The 23,155-nt window shown below is 38.4% G+C and overlaps 1 protein-coding gene across 1 annotated transcript in view; it reads left to right on the forward strand.

Moving 5' to 3' along the window:
• The window catches only part of LOC118266838 (mediator of DNA damage checkpoint protein 1), a 65,715-nt gene that overhangs the window by 11,276 nt on the left and 31,284 nt on the right, over positions 1-23,155 (forward strand). The window contains exons 5-7 of the mRNA XM_050703222.1: positions 1,258-1,401; positions 2,583-2,676; positions 6,446-6,610. Of these exons, the coding sequence (XP_050559179.1) occupies positions 1,258-1,401; positions 2,583-2,676; positions 6,446-6,610 (403 nt within the window). The remainder of the gene's footprint in view (positions 1-1,257; positions 1,402-2,582; positions 2,677-6,445; positions 6,611-23,155) is intronic.

A 23,155-nucleotide genomic window follows, 5' to 3' on the forward strand; every position in this document is an offset into this window, starting at 1 on the left:
TAATACACATAATGTTTTTCTGACTAAATCCATATAGACGTGAACGAAGTCTTAGATTAAATATAATAAAGTATGCACAAAATATAACAATGATATTGGTCGTAAAATTGTAACTCAAGAAAGAACTTCTATTGCTTTGACGAGTAACTCGATATTTAAAGGCACAAAGTTGGAATCATAAAGCTGATAGGCAACTCTTACATACTTGCACTAACAATGAACACTTTCTTATTTTAATTCTCATTGTATTCCAACTCAGGCGATTTCAGAAACCATGGACACTTTAGTGTTAAATATAGCTTATTACTTAGATATTACTTGTATAAGTTGTATTTACTTAAACAGAAAATTGTCAGTCAGTATATGGCTCGGTAGTTCTTCAGTTGTTTTTAAATGTTATTAATAACTGGTGTTATAATTATTGTGTTTTTATCATCAATTTTTGATGTGGTTTGCTATGCCATAATATCCACGTTTGGCAGACGTTTTAAGATAATGCTGCTCATTTCTATAGAGTGAAACCAGCCAGAATGCTCGTCGTAGTTTTAGTACGTATCCAGGTCAGTCATAGTGTCTTAAATGTTACTAACTTTAATCTGACATTAGAACTTAAGACGGGATATTTACCATGTTTATTTATGTCTATTAGTTTCGATAATGGCGCTTGCAACATTGCCGAAATATCGGAAACTCATAGACATAAACAAACATGGCAATCCCGTCTTAAGTTCTAATGTTAGTGTCAGTTTAAAAACTTATTTTTCCTAGGACCCATAGTTTCGTCAGTTCGTTAACAATCACTAATGTAAAATAATGTTTTGTGTGTTGGTTAGTTATATTAGTAATAGTAATGAAAAATCATGTTTCCTACTAGTCAAATTCAATACTTTTTTCGAAACGTCAAAAACGATATTTTCTATGAACTTTGTATGAAATACTCTATTATGACGTCATAAGTTTTTGACGTCAAAAAATGGCAGACTTATTTCTAGAAATTTATCTAGAAAAAATAAAAAAATAAGTAGTTCATCAAATTTATGAATGGGATTGTGATTATGAATGAGTGTGATTATTTTTGAATATTTTATGGTATTGAAAATTGCACTGTTGCAAGCGCCATGATCACGGATTAACAGTTAATATCGGAAACTCACCAAATTCTGGATAAACATGGTAAATATCCCGTCATAAGTTCTAATTATAGTGTTATAATTTATTTTTGACCTAGTCATCATCCCTATTGTTTGGTTGTCGCAGCGTGCTTGCGGCGGCAGCACGGCGGTGGCGGTGGCGGTCCGCGGGCGGCAGCTGCTCGCGGCCTGGGCCGGGGACTCGCTGGCGCTGCTCGCTAAGCGCATGCGCCTCATGCAGCTCGTCCGACCGCACAAACCTGGACGACAGGTAATATTCACATTATTACTTTTAGAGCCCGCTCGGCGCTCTGATTGGCGGGCTCGAAAAAACCAACCAATCAGAGCGCCGAACGTACACTTGTTTCGATTACATTAAATGTAAAGCAAACTCATACTAAAGGTACAGTGCTGTCCATGGACACGCAACACTAGAGTCGTTGAGAACATCTCTTAAATTTTAAACTAAGCCTACATAAGCTTATATAGATGACACTTAGCGACACTTCTATTTTTAACAACGGATAAGTGACACTTAAGTGCTCTCTTACGCTACGTAACTCGTAGTTAAAAGATTATTTAGGGGTGGTTGATGAATACTGCCATTCATTAGCACCACTCTGTCTTACTCATAAATTATTATGCAATAGACACCGTACTAGTACTGAAAACATCGTTGTTTCATGTTCTCAAAACTCATCTGTAGGTAAGAACTTGATCTGTATAATTTTACAAAATAAGTTTCAAGGAAATGTACATAAGGAAATAACTCTAAATTGCTGCTATTTATTTACTCATAACGTATAAATAAATATAATTGCGTAGTAAAGTGAAATAGAACACGCCTTGACGGAAATAAGCAACAATAAATAGTAATAATGTAATAGACTTACAGTATATACTTACACGTTTTATTAATAATCTAACTTTCCCTGCGATATTAAACGCGCTTTGAAATATCTTTACTCTTTTTGTGCTCCTCTCCTTGGAAAGCAACTTAGGTACCAAAGGACATGGCCAATATGGCCATAGTTTTCCTCGATCTACTGGTCGAGATATATAATACTTTATCTGCCATTTAATCAGTGACTCCTCTTGTATTGCTGGTGGTCTATGGGCGGGACTAATCGCTTAACATCAGGTGATTCGTGATCTGTCGTCATCTCACTCTGTAACCTTAGTACGAGTTTACTTTACGTTGAACCAAAACGAAACGAGAGCGCGTTCGGCGTTCTGATTGGTCGGTACGAATGAATCAACCAATCAGAGCGCCTAACGCACTCTCGTTTTGTTTTGTTTAAAGCAAACTCCTACTAAGGGTACTGTTTAGGTTTTTTCCCATAAAAAGACTAGACACTATAAGCTAGATGGCAAAAGGCCAGATCGAAGAATAAAACGATCGACGAATGTGGTTTAAGGACACAGAATACAATTTTGTTTGTTCTTGCACAGGATGAAAGAGACAGAATAGAATCTTCGGGCGGCACAGTAATGTATTGGGGTACTTGGAGAGTTAACGGTCAACTGGCGGTCTCTAGAGCAATCGGTGAGTACATTTAGATACTTACTATAAAAAAATAGCTTATAAGCCTTATACACGTTATTATTAGATAAGATTTTCGACAATTTTTAGGCCCCTATTTTAGCGCGTCACACGGTCATAAGCAGCAAGCTCGACAACATTTAGATTTTGTTTAACAGTTGTCTAATAGGATTATTGAGATTTAGGTCTAGTAGTGGTGACACCATGATGTATTAAAAACATTAGATGATCAAGAAAGGAATCAACAAACTATATTACAAGGGATTTATGTTAAAGTTGAAATAAAAAAAATATATATGTTGCAGTCTGTATCTACTTTTACTGTTATCCCGTTTCGAGTGATATTATGTTTTTATTTTTATTGCAATCAGAATTTTCTGTAATAGTTCTTTTGTACGAGACACTTGCTCGTCTGCGTAATTCGGAGGCATTTCTATCAGGAGCTTTTATGACTGCGTTGAAAAAAAGCAATATTTTTACAGTTTTTATCAGATGTCATATTTAACTGTTGTCAGTTAAATATGCTCATACTTTGCGTAAATTTTGGTCTATTAATACCAATTCTTATGAGAAAACCCAATTAGCACTATTTGCCTAACTTTCCTTGAACCCGAGATCTCTTGACGATATAACAACGAACTAAATCATTTATCATTGACACGTTGTATCATTACGACAGCCGAACATGGATTTTTACGCAATAAACTGCTGCGTTATGTCCTGGACGACATTTTCACAAGAGCGCCCCGCGCTGCGCCGCGTCGCCTATTTAACTTTTATGGCGAACATAAAGTTTCGCAGCACCGGCCATGTTTTCAACGTCCTCCGTTAACGACAGCTCGAACAAACATTATGGTCGACCGTTGACGCAAATTACTCCATGTATAATAACTTAGCTTTGTTTTCATTATTTTTAATCATGTGACTTTTCTCGTGCGACCTCTTTGCAAAGGAAACTTAGGCACAAGATGCGTATCATTTCGCGCTAGTTGGAAATTGGTTGTTTATGAAATTAATTGGCCGTGAGAAGCCTTGGTTGTTGTTGTATATTAGTATGTTTTTTATACATATTTGCTAGGTCTACTGTCTATGTAAAATAGTAGGGAAGTGTATCATATTATTCTTTTTGTATTATTAAGCCATTATCCAACTGTCGTCACTCAAATTATAGCCTTGTCATTCATAATCATGGTTCTTGCGGCGTTTTGCGTAAAGAGAACAAAAACGAACAACTCAATCCATAGTCAACCCAAAAAAAACTGCATTCTTAGACAAAAGTCCAATACGCACAAAAAATGTGTCAAAATATCATTGTTACATGACAAAAACGGGCACAATAAACATTGTGAAGGGTTTATTCGGTAGTAGCTGTTTTGTAGGCGTAAGAGTGGAAAGTTAATAGGTCGTTTTATTGTTATTGGCGGGCGGGCGAAGCCATTTCTCACGGGTGCCGGGATGCGAGGCTGGCGTGTGCCGATCATTAAGCTGTTAGCCGGGACCCCCGCAGCCGAAGTGTCGGGACGGACCTTTATTCAGTAAAACACCGCTAATGATGCCTCCGATTGTGATGAATTGACGGGTTGCTGTTAATATTTCGGCTCTATTGTTTTCTATGAAGTGGTTTTGTTAACAAGGCGACAAAGGGTGGGTTTGTCCAATTACGTGGGTTATAAGGGATGGTACCTTTTTGTACGTATACTTATTACCCATTGTAAATACTGGAGTAATTTTTTTTTTTAAAACCAAAACTTACTCTCGAATCGAATTCAAGAGTTAGTTTTTGGGTTGGGCCAATATTAATTTTCGCCATCAACAAAAGCGGACAATGATTCATAGCTTTACAATTACTAGACTCTAGATTGACATTAGTATTGGCACCTACTGCTACTAATCTACATCCTAGATCAATTCTGTGTCTAAGCTTTAAACAATTAATTATGATAATGTCAAGTCACATGTAACAAGAATGAAACTACTTCATTGTAAGCTATCGAAAGTGTGGCCTCAAGTGCTGATCGTGATTGTATGGAGAATAAAAAGAACAATATTATTACATACATCTAAATAAGTATTGGAAGGAACAATACTTCATAAATTATGATTCATCAAAGTCAAAATGATATCAATGTCACGCATGTCTTATTTGAATATAATTGTTAGGTACCTTTATGATTTGTGCGTTAAGAATATTCATTGATTGTGATGGTCGAAATCAATGTCGGACATTAGGACAAATAGCTTTCCAAGTTATAAAATTCATAGTAAGATTCATATTTATTTCTGTTGATTGAAGTAATTATCTATCTGTGTATAACTTTCATCTAAATCTTTTCAGCAATTTCGGCGTTATTGATTGTCAAACGCACCAACATTTTAAATGTACGAAAGATAGATAGGACCCACTGTCTCATTGACTTAGATATCATTTCTTCGTTTAACTTTTGGGTCAATAGACAAATTCTTTCATTCCGTTCCCCTTCGTTTTTTACCTTGGGTTTTCTTTGTGAAAGTAAGTGGTATGAATGTGTGAGAGTGGTGGCGCCGCGGTGTCGCGGGCGGTATCCCCTCGCGTAGCACTCCCTTCCCGACAACCCCGGCCGTGGGGCTGCACACTATATCGATCACCTTGGACACGCACCCACGTAGGGATGCACTCAACTGCAAGGAAATGCATTGTTCATGTCGATAATATAATAAAAATTGCTTGGAATTAAATTATGTATAAGTTTATTTTTTTAATTCATCGGGTTACTTACGGGATTAAAATTTTAAGTTCTACGCGCTAAATACTTTTCAACTTACTCCACTGTCGCTACTCGATATTTTCACTGCCAAAGAGTTCCACTACATTTAACTCGAAATTAAGTTTTTTCCCCCAACCTTTTCACATTTTTAAGACTCATTAATCGAGTTGTATCGATATTCACATCACTAGCAAGGACACGAAAGGGCGACGACGGCATAGTAACATAATAATGTTGACATTTTCTTCACAGCTCCGCCCGAGAGTCCCCACGTATCGGGATAAACTCATCGATTTCGCGTTCCATGGCAGATTAGGCTGCGAAACGTTTACTATATCCCCTTACTCGCCGACATCCTCACAGCCGTCGACAGATTTTCATGCAAGATTAGTCTGATGCCGATTGACTTGTATCGGATGTTCGGATGCCCATATTGCTGCTATAAGGAGGATTTTATCTATCTGTAACTTTATTAAGCGTGTACACTATCATGTACTTGCTATTGTAGTTACGAATTGTTACTCCATCGCCATAATTACTCGATTGCGTACAAGCTTCAGCCCTTTTTGTTTGGGTAACTAGGGCAAGTCCCCTTTCCATTTTATCATTATTTGACATCTCAGTTATTTTTTGGTTTAATGTTTTTGTTGTCCATTTTAGCACTCTTTCTATTGTGGTGTTGTAATAAAGAACACATTACGATTTGCTGTAGTTATGTACGTAATGCGTGGTTTACTATTACCACCCATTTAAGTTGTTAGAAACTATTACTGTGGCGCGCGAGGCGATAAGCTAATAAGTACGGTGTAAGGTGTTGTTTCCTATACATTCAGCTAGCCTAGGTCTTATGTAGATACTACATCGTACGGTAGATTAATTAAAACCTCTATTATTTACCGAGTGTAAGTTACATTTAAGTAATTTACAGTTTAAGTCACATTTGATTTTTATTCCAGATTTTAAAACAATTCGCTAGTAGACTTGTTTGGAATACCTCTATTTCATGACATTAATTTCTTATTGTCCAGGTGACGCACAATACAAGCCCTACGTGACGGCGCGGCCTGAGATCGCGACCGTGGAGCTGGACGGAGACGAAGACTTCGTGGTGGTGGCCTGTGATGGTCTGTGGGACTTCGTCAGTGAAGACGACGTAGCCCTTGCAGTGTACAGACAGCTGGCCGCTGATCCTGGTAAGTGGAAAATACAGTTGTCATTGGCAGCCCATTACTCTACTAATATTGGGGAGGTTATGTGTACCAGTGTAACTACTGATTATTTTGTTTTTGCATATGCATACAGTCAATGTTAATTATCCTCTCCGACAAACATAAACATAAGAGTAATGGCTTAACTTACGCAAACCTCTAACGACGCCGTTTATATACATGACTGCACTGATTTTATCTTTACCCTAATTTAACATTTGCTAACACCAACTAAGTACTATTTGGCAAGCGTTGTGTGTGCATTAACGTGTGCAATATTATTAACGGGTAAAACAGGCCTGTTTACGTTCTTGCAGTGCTTGGCTTGTTGTGTATCAATCGCGCCGCCGACCTTGAGCCCAGTTCTTACACAATACCGTGACTCACGGCGTCTCATTAGACAGGATAAAATGACAATTAGCCGTCAAAACAAGCAACCTGCAAGGTTTCAAGTGCTTACATTGTGAATGTTTATAGAGGCGATTCGTTTCAGCTGTTTACGGAATTGCTGTATTAGCATAATATACGATTGTTGGAAAACGCCTAATGTATTGTATTGTTGTTCGATTTTTGTCTCGTAATGACAACAGATCAGGTAACAAAGCGATTTGGCCGCCGGCATCGGTTGGCACGGATCAAGTGTGATTATGTTGTCACAGAGGGTCACATGATTATGACGCGTACGCTCGTGAACCGAGTGCCCTCGTCGGAATATTCAGTGGAGATCTTTGACACATATTCCCCCCTGTGTTACTCCCGCCCGATGAAGCAGTCTGGGCTCGGCTCGGGGAGGGTCTAAGTATTATGGTTAGAACAATAACTTTGCCGCCCTCAAATCTCTGTGAAGTGTCTTTAATGCTACACTTACCGAGATAAGAGCTTTCTCGTTGTTCAAAAGAATTTTCTTTTGTTTGTAAATATGAAAGTTTATATTGTGCCACTCGCGGATTGCGTTTGAGGGATATTTCTGTAAGTAATTGCTGCGAGTGGAAAAGATGTGTTTCAGCTAAAATTATGAATGTAAGTTCTTAACTGCTTTAAAATTTACCATATTGTAGGAAGTTGGATAGAGCTTTGTGGTTTGTTGTCGAATAAATTTTGTCCACATCGTAATTGTCATAACATATCCAGCGATGTGTAAAAAGGGTGTAATAATATAGTGGGTATTCCCGCAATCCGATCAACCTGCGCATTAAAGGTATTATCATCGCATTTCATAATGGAGGGTCCCCTCGAGTCCACCAACTGTCAGGTCTCTATTCGTATTGTCCTGAACCAAGCTTACTAATTGATCCAATATTCTATTTATGAACATTTTAACATACTTAAATATAAAAAGTAACTTAGATAGACATTAGTAATTACAAAATTATTTGTTATTTTCGCTTTTAAAAAATCAGACATGAGAAAGTTCTAGAGAGATGTCACGTTAATTTTCTCTGCGCTTTCAAAGAATCCTTTGTGTTCGAACTTTTCATTTTAAGCAGTTGCCCAATTGTGAAGATTGGAGATGATTGTGAACCATAATTGTTGTTCGAGTGTATTGAAACGTAAAGCGAACATCTGTACAGGTCACGGCAGTACTTGGTACGTGCTCAGGTCTTTGTTTGAATAGGTTTTGCGAAAAAACGAGTCGAACAATAAGAGTGTATTTTATGTTCCGTAACGAGATTGCTGCGGTGCCTAGATTTCAGTCGGGCTGTGGTCAGGCCGCGCCGCCACAGCCCCACAATATTGTGTCGTAATTGCGTCGGAAGTGGGGAAGTGGAGAAATTGGATACTTTGTTTTGCCCCCTGGTTGCAGCCCTGCCGGCCGCGCCGCCGCCGCCTTCCCCCGACACCGATACGAAGCCTTTCTAATCATTACTTTTCTAACCGTATGTTAATACAGGAGTTTTCTATTGCTTTACAATTATAAGATATCATAAAATAGAACAGGAAATAATGGTTGACGATAATATAGAGGTAGGCACTAGGCAGCTACGTACAATCAATCCTCGCCGTCATTAACTTTCAAGCACAGAAATCTATGATCTCATTCGTTGCTAATTTTAGTTCGTGGGTATGTACAGAATGATTTATACGCTTGTAATCGAATTTCAAATCCTTTCGTGTCCTTTCAGTTTTACGCTTCGATGGACAGTAGACCCGTCTCATTGGATTAAGAGATTTAAATGTTTAAACTGTCGTGAGCTGTGTATTCAAATGGGGGAGGCCACTCGTCACTAATGCACCCCGGGGCTTTGGATTAAGACCCTAGACATATTTTGGCCATTTTAATTTAGTTCTTATTGCGAAATATTAAAGCTTACAGTTGACCCTCATGTCCAGTGAGGTAGGCTTTTTGTGTCATTGGTCAGATGTAAGTCCACTCGTAACACTTTCTCTGCCTGCAATAGTATTCGCGTGGAAACTTAATAGTCGCTGTCATGTAAGAGAATTTATGTTGACATTAGCTATTAGCGGGCTTATTTGAACAAATCATAATAATGAAGCTTATGTGTTGCCAATGTGTTAGTTAAATAACTGAGTTGACAACGGGTCCTAAATTGGGTGCAAATCGTGTGTGGTTGTATTGGACGGGCCGCGGTGCGGTGTCGTAGCGATCTTTAGTCGATAACATTGTGTGTTGATGTTGATTGAGCGATAACCCGTTGATACGCTGGGTGGACAAGCACGCACTGATGCCACTCTACACTTACTACTACCATAGTTAACTAGTTGAAAAACTTACACACTTATAAAATTGATGAAAATGTTATCAATAATTTTCGTTGCTTTCTGTTGTACTCGATTTACTATGAATCTACTAAAAACGATGTTTACTACGTCTGCACTCATTTAAATTATTATTAACGAAACAACTCTCCGCTAATTAATCTTATATTATTGTAATAGACATTAGCAGCTTCATTATTTACTTTAATTCGACTTCAAGCACGCTCGCAACTCGAAGAATGTTGAACATTTGTTGAATTTTCAAACTAAACAAAAGTTATTTGATCTTGTAAATCACGAATGCGTGGACGCAGCGTGGTTTGTGTGTATTAGTTTTAGTTGGCACCGTGGTCCAACACGCGGTGGCCTTGACACTGTTGGACAATTCGTTATCTGCCAACTTTCATTCATATCTTGTTAGGAATAACAGACGATACGGATGTATCGTTTTATAATGACAAACCGGCTCGTATTCGTGAAGTTAATGCGATAATATTCTCTTTTACGTTTGTAGTTAAACTATTTGTAACTGATACAACATGATCATTCACTTTTGTATTCCTATTGTCGGTGATAAAACGTCCTTATTGGGTGGATAGTGCATATAATTATTTTAAGACTTTTTTCTAAGAATTTTATATGTAGAATTAAGGATTAAAATTTTTAGTATTTGCATTTTTTTTTTTTCTAAATACCGAGGGAGGTTTAGTGTGTAATCCTATACTAACTTACTCTACTTATAAGGGCGAGGTGTCACACACACACTTCACTCGGTCAGTCTTCTCTCGTCCCACGCAAATCGTAAATTCGTAGTTTGTATCCAAGTGAACGAAAGGGCTGCATTGTTGAGTTGTAAACATGCCAGGGGCAATCCTTCACTCAGCTAGTCAGCTCATTATATAGCCGTTCATAATGGCCTTTAAATTAAGTCTTAATAAGTTGTAAATACTTCAGGATATTGAAGTGTGCTTACTTGTAGAGACCGTATTGGTCAGAATTAACAGAATACACATTTGAGGAATAATCGAATTGTGTGTTAATTGGGAATTTGGGACTAATCGCAATCTTCTCAACAAACGTTGAAGTGATTTACACCTGCCCTTTTACTTCTAAAGTCGTTCACATACCATCAACACGGACATTAAAGTATATTAAATTTTAAGAGACACGATGTCGTTAAGGTTATTACAGGAACTGCCGGCCTAAATGCACTTAATAAAGATAATTGTGCGTTTAGAACAATTACTGTCGCTCTGACACACTAGCGCATAAAATTGCTTGGAACTACCAAAAGAAAATGATAAATAAACGTAGCGTTTAAAAGAGAATGTGTATTGATTAATGAGAGTAAGCCCTAGATGCCAAACTAGCCGTGGACTATTGCGAGCTCATTAGCATGCGACCAGAGATTGTAGACGTGAACGGCCCTTTCTTTATCCTCCATAGAGTACAACAGACGAACAGATCCGTGCCATAAAACGGAACACTACTTGCTTTACAATACTTCTGCGGTAACTAGTTTACTGTTCCATTTGGTTTCCTTTAAAATGATTTCCAATTTACAGTAAACATCATTAATCATCCTATAAACTCTCTTTAAGATCCGATTAGTAAAGTTGTAAATAATCTTTACCTTTATGAATTTACAACCAGAAGTAGAAAGCCCTTTAATATCTCCATTAAATAACAAGTAAGTTATTACACTTTCTTATAGTGCGTATAGTCGAAAGTGTATATGATTTGTTCGTCTGTACCCTACGAAAGTATTGTGGGTAGTTTCGCTCCACATGACATGTCGGCCGATTGGATGCGAGTTGCGCGAGCGAGGTGCGCAGGCGATGCTCGATGATTTGCATTGTAAACACGACGGACGGTGACCGGCGCATGCCTCGCTTCACTAATGGACTACTCATCATCACACCTACCAATCGATTTATTTTTAGTATTCCGAACTAAGAATAGCTACTTAAGCTAAATAAAATGCTGTACTAACTCCGTTTGCCGCAGACATTTGATAGAATTTTGATTGGGTGTAGACGTAGACATAATTAATTTAAAAGCAACGGCTGTTACTATTTGCTTAGCTATAATGATAGATTGGTTGCAAGATTTTTTATTTGCTAATCAACCGATGACATGGCGTTTAAGTCAAACGTTTTTCTTATTAAAAACTTGTGCATGAACTGAATTCAAGGTGATTATAGGAATGATTAGCAATTTTTATGTTAATTTAGTGTGATGGTGAATGGTGATGGGGTGTTCGTACTTCAAATGAATGTGTCCAGTCGTATTTCATCACATTATTAAAACAAAATTTTAATAATTCAGTGCACTTGCCACAATATTGTCGAAGGGATCCTTTATCTGTAATGATTATGTTTTTCGCAGTCGAGTAGTCTCGTTGCAGGAGGGGTGCGTTCGCAATAAAAGTGCAGAGTTTGTTCACGAGGGCCGTGCGCTCGTTACACCCGCCCGTCTCTTTGACATCCGCAGTTTTATTGTACAACCCCTAGCCCTTAACCGCGCCACTACACGTACTTGGGCTCTTAGAAACACAAATGTATTTAGAATACATTAAGAGTCGTTGATAAAGTTTTAATATATTACACAAAGCGCGGAAACTTACATCGCTGTGTATTTTTACAACAATCGCTATTTTGTTATTGATTTATTCGTACATTATGTTAACAATAGAAAAGTTTGCCGATACAAATTCAATAGCCATAAATAATTTTCCTTTATAGTGGTTTTTGCCACCGGTATTCTTCTTTGAATAGCTATTGGTAAGCATCCAGTATCTATCTATTACATTCAGTTTTATTTTAATCGTATCGTAATCTTTAACTTCATTCAATAGAAAAGCCATTAAAGAACAGCACATCTCCAGATGAAATTATAACATTCAGCTCATGTACAAGGCGACGAGGTCTGACATCCTCAATTTGTCTCTTTTTGTCATTACAAGCGGTCCCCTTGCTAGGGCTGATAAAGAACACCGTAATCCTTTCAATCGAATAACGGGGGATTACAGAGGCGCAATTTATGCGGGCTTGTGTGAATCCGCAGATTGAAGTCGCAGTCAAAATTTTAAATAAAAGTGTTAAGTCATCACGATGACTATGTACGCACCTAGTTGTCGATGACGCGTTATATGGGAACATTGCACATTTTAATTTTACTTCGTCGTAATTTGTCCGTTGGATCGCAGCCAAATGTACGGCGTCTCATTCCGGAGTTCCGGGCCACGTGGGTGGCGTAGTCGCTCACTGTTTCATATCACTACAGTATCAGTGACAACAAGATTGCACATTATGATAGGCGTTTGTGATCATATGTTACAACCACTTTGTACGCGACATGTCAGCCGTTGACCTTACCAGCAGTGTTGTGTCAACATTAGATCAAGTCGCAATTTTGTTAAACTTTATATTTACTTTCTGATTGAATTTTAATGGACTGTTCATTTGGTAATATAATTATTTTTGCTAGGACCTCTTGAAATATTGTAAGATATTCAGGAACAGAATTGCGCATGAAACACGAGTTCTGCGATGTCGTATAAATTTGTTCCTGGACAACAGGACAACTATACCCTCCATAAATTATGTAATGGAATTGCGGATCAGATACGGCTCGGGCCGCGACCTGTCTTCTCCGGTTATACGATCGTTTTATCCTTCCGAATCCCTTCGGGTTTGCCTGCAGCAGCGCTGTCAAATTCTTTGATCTCGGTGACATCCACTTTCCTTTGAATTTATTCAATAAATTGTTGCCATAGTATCTTCAGGATTATTCGTCATATAGTGTTTAGTAAACGACATATCATATAGATAAATACCTAGTCAAAGGAAAGTCAAACTAAAGGTATCTAGGAGGCTAAATATCATTAGAAAATTACATGGTGCCCGACCACGGCCGCCTATTTATTATCTGCACTATACTATACATACAGCTCTGTGAAGTGTTGATTAGCACTCGCTTGATGTTTTAAGTAGAGGTACGTAAGTAATGTAAACACTGATTTGTATAGAGGTTAACGACATGTAATGTGTTGAAATGTAATGTAAGCTCAGTTTACATGCTGCAAGGGAGAAAGCGGGCGGGGTTATAGAAGCGTCGGCGCTCTCCAGTCTCTGATTTACTATCACGAAGTATCTTCTCCGCTAATTAGTCCTGCTATCGTTGTCGTCGGCATGTAAGTCTGTCACGAATAGCGAAACTATCTAATTGAGTTCACACATGAACAATGCTGCAGAATGCATCGCGCCCACTCCTAGCATACTTAGCTAGCCCAGCTGCATTCGTTCACTTACGTCATTTCACTATGCTTAATTATTTTCAATTAATTTATGTGCCTCTGTAACGAAGTGAATTGGTTAACGGAAAAACATAATATTCTCATTTAATGTGTCTATAATTAAGTGCGTATACGCATGTTGTCTAGTCAAGCATAATAAGTAAACATAAAATGATTATACGATGCATGCGACTTAACTTGTCGGTCCATTCACAGGATAATCCTTCTATCCCACTCTAATTATAAATGCGAAAGTTTGTTTGTTTATTTGTTCGTTACTCCTTCACGTCGAAACGACTGAAGAAATTTAAATGAAATTTTGAATATTATGGTCTGGTATAACACATAGGCTTTTTATCACACGGGAACGCGGACATAGCCGCTGACCGAAGCTAGTCTGCTATAAATTAAAATCTAACTTTGCATACAGCAAGTTTTTTTCATTTTAGAATAATTAGCTTTACAAGTTTTTGATTTGATTTTGCGTATAGCAAGTTTTTTTTCATTTTAGAATAATTAGCTTTACAAGTTTTTTTTTTGCAAAATAAATTTGCATGGAATGTACTATGTAGTTAGCTAAACAGTCTATGTTTGTCGAGATCTGTTCGGTTTGATCCATGTTTGCTTTCCGCCATTATGCTGCCAGTTATCGTTAAAAGTTGTAATCTGACAACCTGTGCATTGGCGTGATCTGCCTATTGTTGGATATATTATTTGATACTAATAACATCTGAAAATAGTAAAACGACAAATTAAATACATTCTTCATAATTGAAATTAGGACTTAGTTTAGTAATCTGTCTTTAGATCATATTTTTACCTACTCGTGCACATTTTACAGCCAATTTTTCTACAGCATGTGTGTGGTTGCCGTCACGATACGGTTCGTGCGACGCACTTCCACAATAGACTCTTGTTTTTGCAAACGCAAGTTGAATGACCGAACAATTTTTGTACGATCGGCCTCCAAATTATTACAGATGTAAAAGTCATCGTTCAGGAAACACACGGCGGCGTGCCGAGCAGGGAATTATACAGATTAATTATGTGCCTATTAGTATTTGATAATAGCTATATGTTATCGTATGCTGCCAATGTACGTTAATACTTACGCTTATTAATAAATGACACACGCATGAATAATGTCCCATAATTGGCGACAGAGGCTATCGCCTCTAAATAAAGACGTCGTGACATCCGCTCGAGTAACTGTACAGAAATGTTATCAAAAGACAAGTGCTACTGATTGAGTATAGTTTGGACAATTTTGGTGTATGTTATTATGTATTCTAGTTAATTTGCAATGAAACGGTATTGACTGGTTAAATATTTTCTTAGATGTGAGTGTCTAACCATTAATAGGTTCTGCAAAATATCGCTTGTGTGTAGCAGGCATGAGTCATATTGACGTTATAATAGCTGCAACTAGACATTTATGAAGGGTGGAGCCGACAGCGCCGTGAGCATCGCCGCCTCATTCGGAATTCAGCACGACCCGATGTGGACCAAACTTCACCTTATCCGGCCAACTCGTAATGTCTCCATTGTTCACCAGATTGGTTAATCCACGAATACTTAATGTACACCTTCGTTCAATAACACCATCAGACGGCTGTGAACCATATTTAGTATGTTAGAATGTTCTACATCGTCCAATTCAAAATGAAATTTTATGCTTTTGTAAAAAACTGCTTATATTTATGTTTTGAATCGGCGAAAGCAAGCTTTTTAGAAAGGCTAATTGGTCCATGAGAGTAGATTGCGTTGTAATTTAATGCAAGTTTTGCATGACACTTCTACATTATTTTTGCAACTGTTTAGTAGCCACACTTCAAGCGTAGTTAGTGTTTTAACATCTTGTGGTTGCAAAGAAATTTTTAAACAGAAATGATTAAGATTATTTTGATTCAGTTTTACAAAGATCCTACAGCTCTCTTCAGAATGTTTACACGTAGGTATAGTAAATAACAAGAATATTCCAATTAATTCCGAATTTCAGAGGTTTTAGGTAAGACCTTGGTATCATCTAAAAGCTGCTGTTGATGTATCTAGTAAAAACATATGTATAACATAGTGTTTACAAATTGATCGCTATTTTGGTTAAAACCATTTACCTTTACCAGCAGGAAAGCCGAGTGGCAACAGCATAATATTATATTTAAAATGCCGTGGAAAACAATATAGGTACAGCAGTCGATGGTGAATCATTTAGGGTAATTTTTGCGGTGATAAATATACAATAGTTGATCAAAATGCAGCGAACAATAGTTAATCAGAATATATATTTGCATGGAGCTATCTGGTATTCGAATGAAGCGTCTGACGACTGTCGTTACGTCAGTTTTGCGGTAATTTCACGGCTTGCGCCTTTGAACTGTTCCTTGTAGAAAAGTGAAGTGCGAAGTTTCGGCGAGTCGGCGCGGCACAAGGCGCGGCGGAGCGTGGCCGCCGGGGTCGTCGGCTGATGGTCGCCATCTTCCACCGTCCATGTTGCCTACACTACCTAAATACTGTCTGTCTTGCAACCCATGACTATTCATATCGGATCTTAATCTATTAATATTGATGTAAATAAATATTGCATTATACCAGATATTTACCGTAACAACGATGCATACAATACCTGCTCGCTGATCTTTGTTGACTCTTATGTTTGGGATGAATAGTTTGCATGAATAGTTTTCTTTGTATATTTGCAATTTAAGAAATAGTATTTGGGAGTAGTCAGTTCTGGAGGTTTCTGTGAACGGCGACAGACGGTGGCATCTGGAGGGCGCATTGCGCGGGCGTCGGGGGGGCAGCGGGGTGCGCTGGGGCGCTGCACCGGGCTCGCGCGGCACCACTCGCCAGTCCCCGAGACACCGGCCGCGCGAACAGCCACCGCGATACCGCACGCTTGTGAGCCACCCGCGACGTTCAGTTTAGTGACTCCGCCCGCCCAGGACCAGCGGCGCTCGCACCCCTGTGCTGACATGTGAGTCTAGTCACTAGACACCGCCATAGCACGCGCCGCGCCCCGCGCCCGCCCGTCGCGTGCCGCCGGTACCCTGCGCCGCCGGCCGGCCGGCTTTTCACATAACCTATAACGTGGTGCCTTATTCTAACTTTTCAGTTTCCAGTGTTTAGTGTTGTTGATTAGCAATTCCATTCCATGCCTACTGTTACAGGGATCCTCGTTAAATTCCTACTTATGGTTACTTGAACTTCGAAAGTTTTAGTTGGTACACAATTTTATTTTCTAAATTATTTTACAAAAAATATCTAAGTTATTTGTTTGTCATTAATTAGTATGGTAGGTATTTAGATAAATAAATAATAAAATAAATTAAGAAACACTTTATTATCATCACATATATACCCATATAAATGTAGGTTTTAAAACGAAGTAAAATTAAGTAAAACATTTCTTTTTACGTGCGTGCGCGCATTCACTTATGTATGAAAAATTAATATAAAATCACGAATGGTCAAGCATCAAGCGGGCAAAGCTTTGCGTGACGACCGCGTCTCCCAGCCGGCACGAGTGGCATGACTAATTAATTAAACTAATCCCAAAGAGCTAGATGTTAGACCGCGGTTCCATAACAAACGGTCGCGGTGAACGCTTAGTTTTCGATTAGATTAATTAATGCAATTCCCGTTGGGCGGGAGCAGCGATCACGCAAGCGCCAAGTGGGTAGCAAGTAGCACGGAGCACGGTGGCCGGGCCGGCGGGCGCGCGCCGTACGGCGACCGCAGCACCGCCGTCGCCGTGCCGGACACTGCCGCACGTCGTACTCCGAGGTCTACGAACCTACCGTGGAAATGGGATTATTGCACGACGGACTTAATGCTATTTAGCGCTCTTTCTGCTTGGTTCTGCTCCATAATAAACTGATTCTAAATCATTACAATTTAACTTTATTTTGTTCAAACAAAAGCCAACTGCTATACTTGATAATCATGGTAACAATCGGTAACAATAACTAATAAGTATCAACAATAGATTTCACTAAGCTAACACAAAAATCCCATTAAGTGAGTTTCGCTATAAAACCGCTTGTGGATCGCGTGTTTAATTATGTCGGTGTACTTAATAAAAGTCGCGGGACAAAAATCGCGTCATCTGGAATTCTGAGTTTTTGCATAGTAAAAGTTTCTAATTATAAAGTCGTTTCGTAAACATGCATAGCCGGCCGCGCCGACTGGCGGAAGGGTTGGAACAGTTACGATGATCAGCAATTCACCAACACGTAACTTTGTATTGTACATGCGATCTGAATCTGATGTACATTATGTATTATGTAGATATAATTAAAATTGTAATCGGAATTCCCATTAAAATATTTCTTTTTTTATGTAAGATACTTGCGTTATAAGCCAGAACAACACACAGCAAACATTAATTTTTTGTATGTTTTAGCCATTACATTACATCAGTAAAAATTAACAACGACCTCACATGATAACTTAGTTTAGTATAACGTCTACCGACGAATATATGTAGGTATCTCTATTTTCCTTTTGAAGAAACTTTAAAATAGTTTAGATACTAACATTTGTTGTGTGATTCTGTCGCATCTGATGAAAAACGATAGATTGTCAGAGCGATAAGAGAAATGTCAAAAGAACCACAAGATTTATCTAAAAGAAAAGGAAAAGGAGAAATTTGATAGATTGACGAAGATATAAACTTCATATTGTTATGTTGCAATGAGTTAGACCATTTCTGGTGACATGTGGCTTTCTAGTTTCTACCGATATATCGGTGTTGGTGCAATCGGCCCCATTGCGGCCGGACTGCACGAGACAGATGTATGTCCTATTGAGCTGTCGTAATGCCGACCACCTGATCGATCGATGCTAATGCTTCCTGTTACCGTCCGAAAGGTGATAACTTAGAGCTGTGCACTAGTTATTCGGAAAATATAATTTTATTACATGACTAAATGCCAGTATCCGCTCCTGTTTTAGAGGCATGACACAGAAATCATAAGAACGAACTATATTAAAAGCTTTATTCATATGGTTTAAAATTTCCCTTAATATCCACTGTAAACTGAGTTCACATCTCATACAAATTAAATCAGTGTCTACCATTTTTGTTTAAGAAGTAAAATAAAATAACACAAACTGGATCTCTCAGATGCCGGTTGATAATCTTTTGTGTATTATTTTTTGTAGAGTACAGCCGCGCAATATGGCATTCAAGATGGCTCATCGTTTACAGTAGGTATTCGGCGTTATTACAAAAACAGCAGCTATGAATCATAGCAGTGCGCGAGAACTGTGCTGATTCAAATCTTTAATAGGGACCTCTGGGAAACATCGGCACGATCATGTGAACGACTCACCGAGTGAGAGGGTTTTTGTAATATCTAAAACATTGTTCTGTACATTTTGCATATGCAGTGAGTGTCTAGTGCTGTTGGCCTGTGTACCGTCATTGTTTAGGCTATCGTTCGTTATAATCTAGTGTCTGCATGTTAAATACTTTGTTTGTGGGCCGGATTCCCAGACTATTACCGTTCGTATTCGTACCGTCGTTAGATACAGTTGCACGTGAAATATTCTCTATTCGAGAGCACAATTCGGTGTTACCGGGCGCGGGTGAGACGGCGGCTCTCGGCAGTTATGATGAGAAATCACGGCAATCCCGCTAGGCACCGCTACGGTACTTTCTATGGTTGTTGATCTCCATTTAATGCGTTTCGTCTTGCCAATGCGGTCAATTAATCACTTACCTGGGTATTTAAGTATTGTACCGACTTTTACATTAGCAAATGAATGACAGAATGAAAAATAAGTTTCTGCAATACTCGCTGCTGAAATTAGCTTTGGACTAATTAAAAATCATGATAAGTATAGAGTGACAATAAAGTAAATCAAAATAAGAATGAGTACCTGTGTGTGTTGTGTGACGTGCCGAAATTCAGTGGGTGGGTTGGTAGTTTTGGTACTCATTTCGTTAGCTACCCAATTCGAATCTAATAAAGTTCTCATCGGGACACAAGTGTTCATTTACGTCATGTGACTAAGTAACCACACGATATCGAATTTTAATATCATACACAAGGACATGTGGTAACCACATTGTTAGCTGATGCGAGATTGAATCATAAGTTTAGGGACTAGAACACGCTTTAGTTTGTTGTGACTGCGCGCAGGGCGGCGAGGTGACGTCATAGACAGCTGTAGGGCGGGTGACGTCACGTCTCGCCGCGGCCGTTGACCCGCTTCAACCCTCGAGCGCGCCGCTCACCGCGCCTACACGGACTGCACTAGCTACAGCTACAACCATGAATAACTTATAGTATTATACGACCTGGCCGCAGTGCCGCATGTCCGACCTGGGGCAACCTGCACTGCAAATTCACTCAATTTTATTTCAGAGTCTGGCTTCGTAATATGAGAGCGCTTTTAACATTTTTTCGCTTTGCCAGCCGCCTCGTTATTCGGGACACTTATTACGGCGAGTATCTGTATTTCACATCATGTCGCCAGCGTCAAAGCTTGTGGTTCTCGTTTATTTTTACAAAGAATTAAGTTTACAGATGCATACTAGGTATAAACTAAATTACTTGCAATTTTAAGTAAGTTAAGGTAGCCCAGTTATTTGAAAAACGTGGCTTTCAACATTTAGTAATTCAATAAATTGAAGACATCTATCAAATAACAAGAAAATGTTTTAAGCAAATGACTATAATATTCGCAGCGGATTAGTTTCAGCAATGACTGTACCGTTATCAAGCAATTGCTTGCTATCAAACAGCTCATTGCAACTGATACACATATCCCTAATACGGGGAACAGTTATCATAGATATCGATTTTTACTGCAGTTTGTTTGGAATGGAATTACCTTGAATTCACGTTTTTGTAATAGCGATGGCGGTGTAATATCGCGACCCCTGCCTTTTGCCACCCCACCTGGATCCGGGAATTTCTCGTGGGAGTTGTATTGTCGTTAATAACTGCGAAATGCTATCCCTTCTTCCCTTGCGTCGCGGATGAGATTGCAATGAATACTTTTAACACTTCCCTGACTCTGTAGAATTGACTTTAGAAAACCGAATGAAAGTGACGTCGAGATATCGAGACTATACAATTGGAATTAAATTAACGATAGAATAATGAGACTGCAGGACCATTTAAAGTTTATTGGATATTTCCACGGCGGACATTTTAATAGCAACTTACTATCGCTGCGATCTTAATTCTCAATCATATACGTTAGTAAGCATCCAGGTTGGTCCGGCCCGTACACACGTACAGCAATTTAGACTTTATGTAAATAGAACATAAACCACATTGTGGTGTATTGCGCCCACTGCTATACAACGTTCTGTATGAAGCGTCACGCAAAGTGATCTCCACCCATCATACAAATTTCTACCACCTTTATGCATAGTCTTTAAGATTATACATAATAGAGAGTATGTAGTATAATTAGATGCTTTCGTTTTTGTCATTTCACCGTTCTTAGTTCGTAACTAACTTTCTCATGTGTATCTCAGAAACTGCAACGAGAATGATAAGATCTCTCTGCGTCTTAGAAAATTGTCGCCTTGTTGTAGCAGATTTGATTTGGACTTGTCACTGCAGTAGCAGTAGCAGTAACAAGTGACTAATCACGATGTTTGATTGCCGATAAAAGAACATAAAAACAAAAATAGGAATAAAAAATATGGTTACTCAGAGTACCTTGAAAAACATTGTTTGCTTCATTGCGTAGGCGGAATGTTATATTTACGTCAATTGTTGCAAACATTTCAAGCTTATCCAGGAATAGGTTTTATTTTCCTGACGCTGTTTGTTTTATTTACCGTCGCTGTCTATTATGGACTTATTCAATTATAGAATAGAATGGATTATGTCATTAAACTATACAGCCGGGCCATAGACACTCGTTCATATTGCAGATTGCATGCACGTAGCCACCGTTCCCTGAATGAAGGCTGGCAATGGACTTGCTACGTGAAGAAATGTAGCTCAACGCGAACTACTATTTATTTCTATCAATAACTTGGTACATGTTGATAAACAGTTAAGTATTTGACTATTACCAACAAAAACTAAGCAAATACAAGGTATAGTGTAATAAGCAGTGGTTACTGAAGTGTTTGCTAAACAAATATTCGAGTCAACAATAGGCACACGTTGGAGTAGGTTGGCACGCGAGCGTGGCCGGCTTTCCTCGGTCTTAGTCATCGATAAACAATAAACAAAATGACAAGCTTTCTATCGTCTATTAGTAGATGTGGAAAGCAAGTGACGGAGCTAACGTTTACATTAATTGGCTTTGTAGCTAACAAACGAAGCTGGCTTCGACAGCACGAGGGGAGGCTGGAGCCTCATTAGTGTACTGAAGTGGATCCCGGCTTTAATTGCCGCCGACAACTACCTGCACAACTATTACTAATACGTACTTTTAAACTCAAAGAGGACACGGTAATTGCAGCGTTTGCACTCATAGATGAAATAACAGAGTTTTTAAAGTACTTACCTTTTAAACTTATTACCGATGCAAGCAGACGTAATAGTAAAACTGTTCATTGGTAGAATTGCTTGTGATTCAACTCTGCACTTTCTAGAACAAGCAATGAATGAAAATAGTCTTTTTTATAGATGCCCCATTAATTACTTTTTATTATTGCATTATTTATTTATATGATAAACTTGTTTTTGTTATCTTTGGTCGCGATCTGGGTGTACAGTGTACACGCACATGAGTAATGGTGTCTGGTGTAGCCGAGTCGTGACTATGTCTCCAGACTAACTCGATACAAATGAACTCTATTCCAACATACTTTTTGCGATATGACTACACATGGACGTGGACATGCTAAAAACGTGATCTGGTAATTAAGCGTAGATAGCAATAATTTTATGCAAACTACCAAAATTTTATGTTATACCTACTAGTCTGAACTGGCAGTTTAATCATAATGGACTACTTGTATTTATATGATTAAAGCTGTGTAAAGGAATTTTAGACTTTAGTCACAGAGAAGATAAGTTCAATATTGTATTTTCGTCCCTTATTATAACCATGAACATAACTACACAGGTTTAAAAAAAATATAAGAATCGAAGATTAAACCATATTTCATATTTATTCGCTCGATGATTATCGTTGAACTTAAATCAACAAACATGGAAGACATAACAATAAAATCCAGAAGTGCTATCAAAACACCATATTTTAAGAACACCATTAATGTCTCGTTTATTTTTTTCACGCAGCTTACTCTAGAGTCAACAGAAACGCGTGTATGGAGAAAGTAAAACTGTTTCTAATTTAAGGGCTCCAGTCTATAGCGGTACAAAAGTGTTACATTCCTTAAAAATAGTGGAGTGGGACGTTTTACACGTGGCTTGTTCTCAGCTCCCTGTATCTCCACGCTTTATTTATCCATAGTCCGGCCAGTAATTACGTAATCCATTATAGCAAGCACATGTTACATCGAATCACGGAAGGAATGGAAGCGAAAGATAAAAACACATGTCGCAATTAATTGTTGTAAAATAATAATG

This window comes from Spodoptera frugiperda, chromosome 23 (assembly GCF_023101765.2).
Source record: "Spodoptera frugiperda isolate SF20-4 chromosome 23, AGI-APGP_CSIRO_Sfru_2.0, whole genome shotgun sequence".
NCBI lineage: Eukaryota > Metazoa > Arthropoda > Insecta > Lepidoptera > Noctuidae > Spodoptera > Spodoptera frugiperda.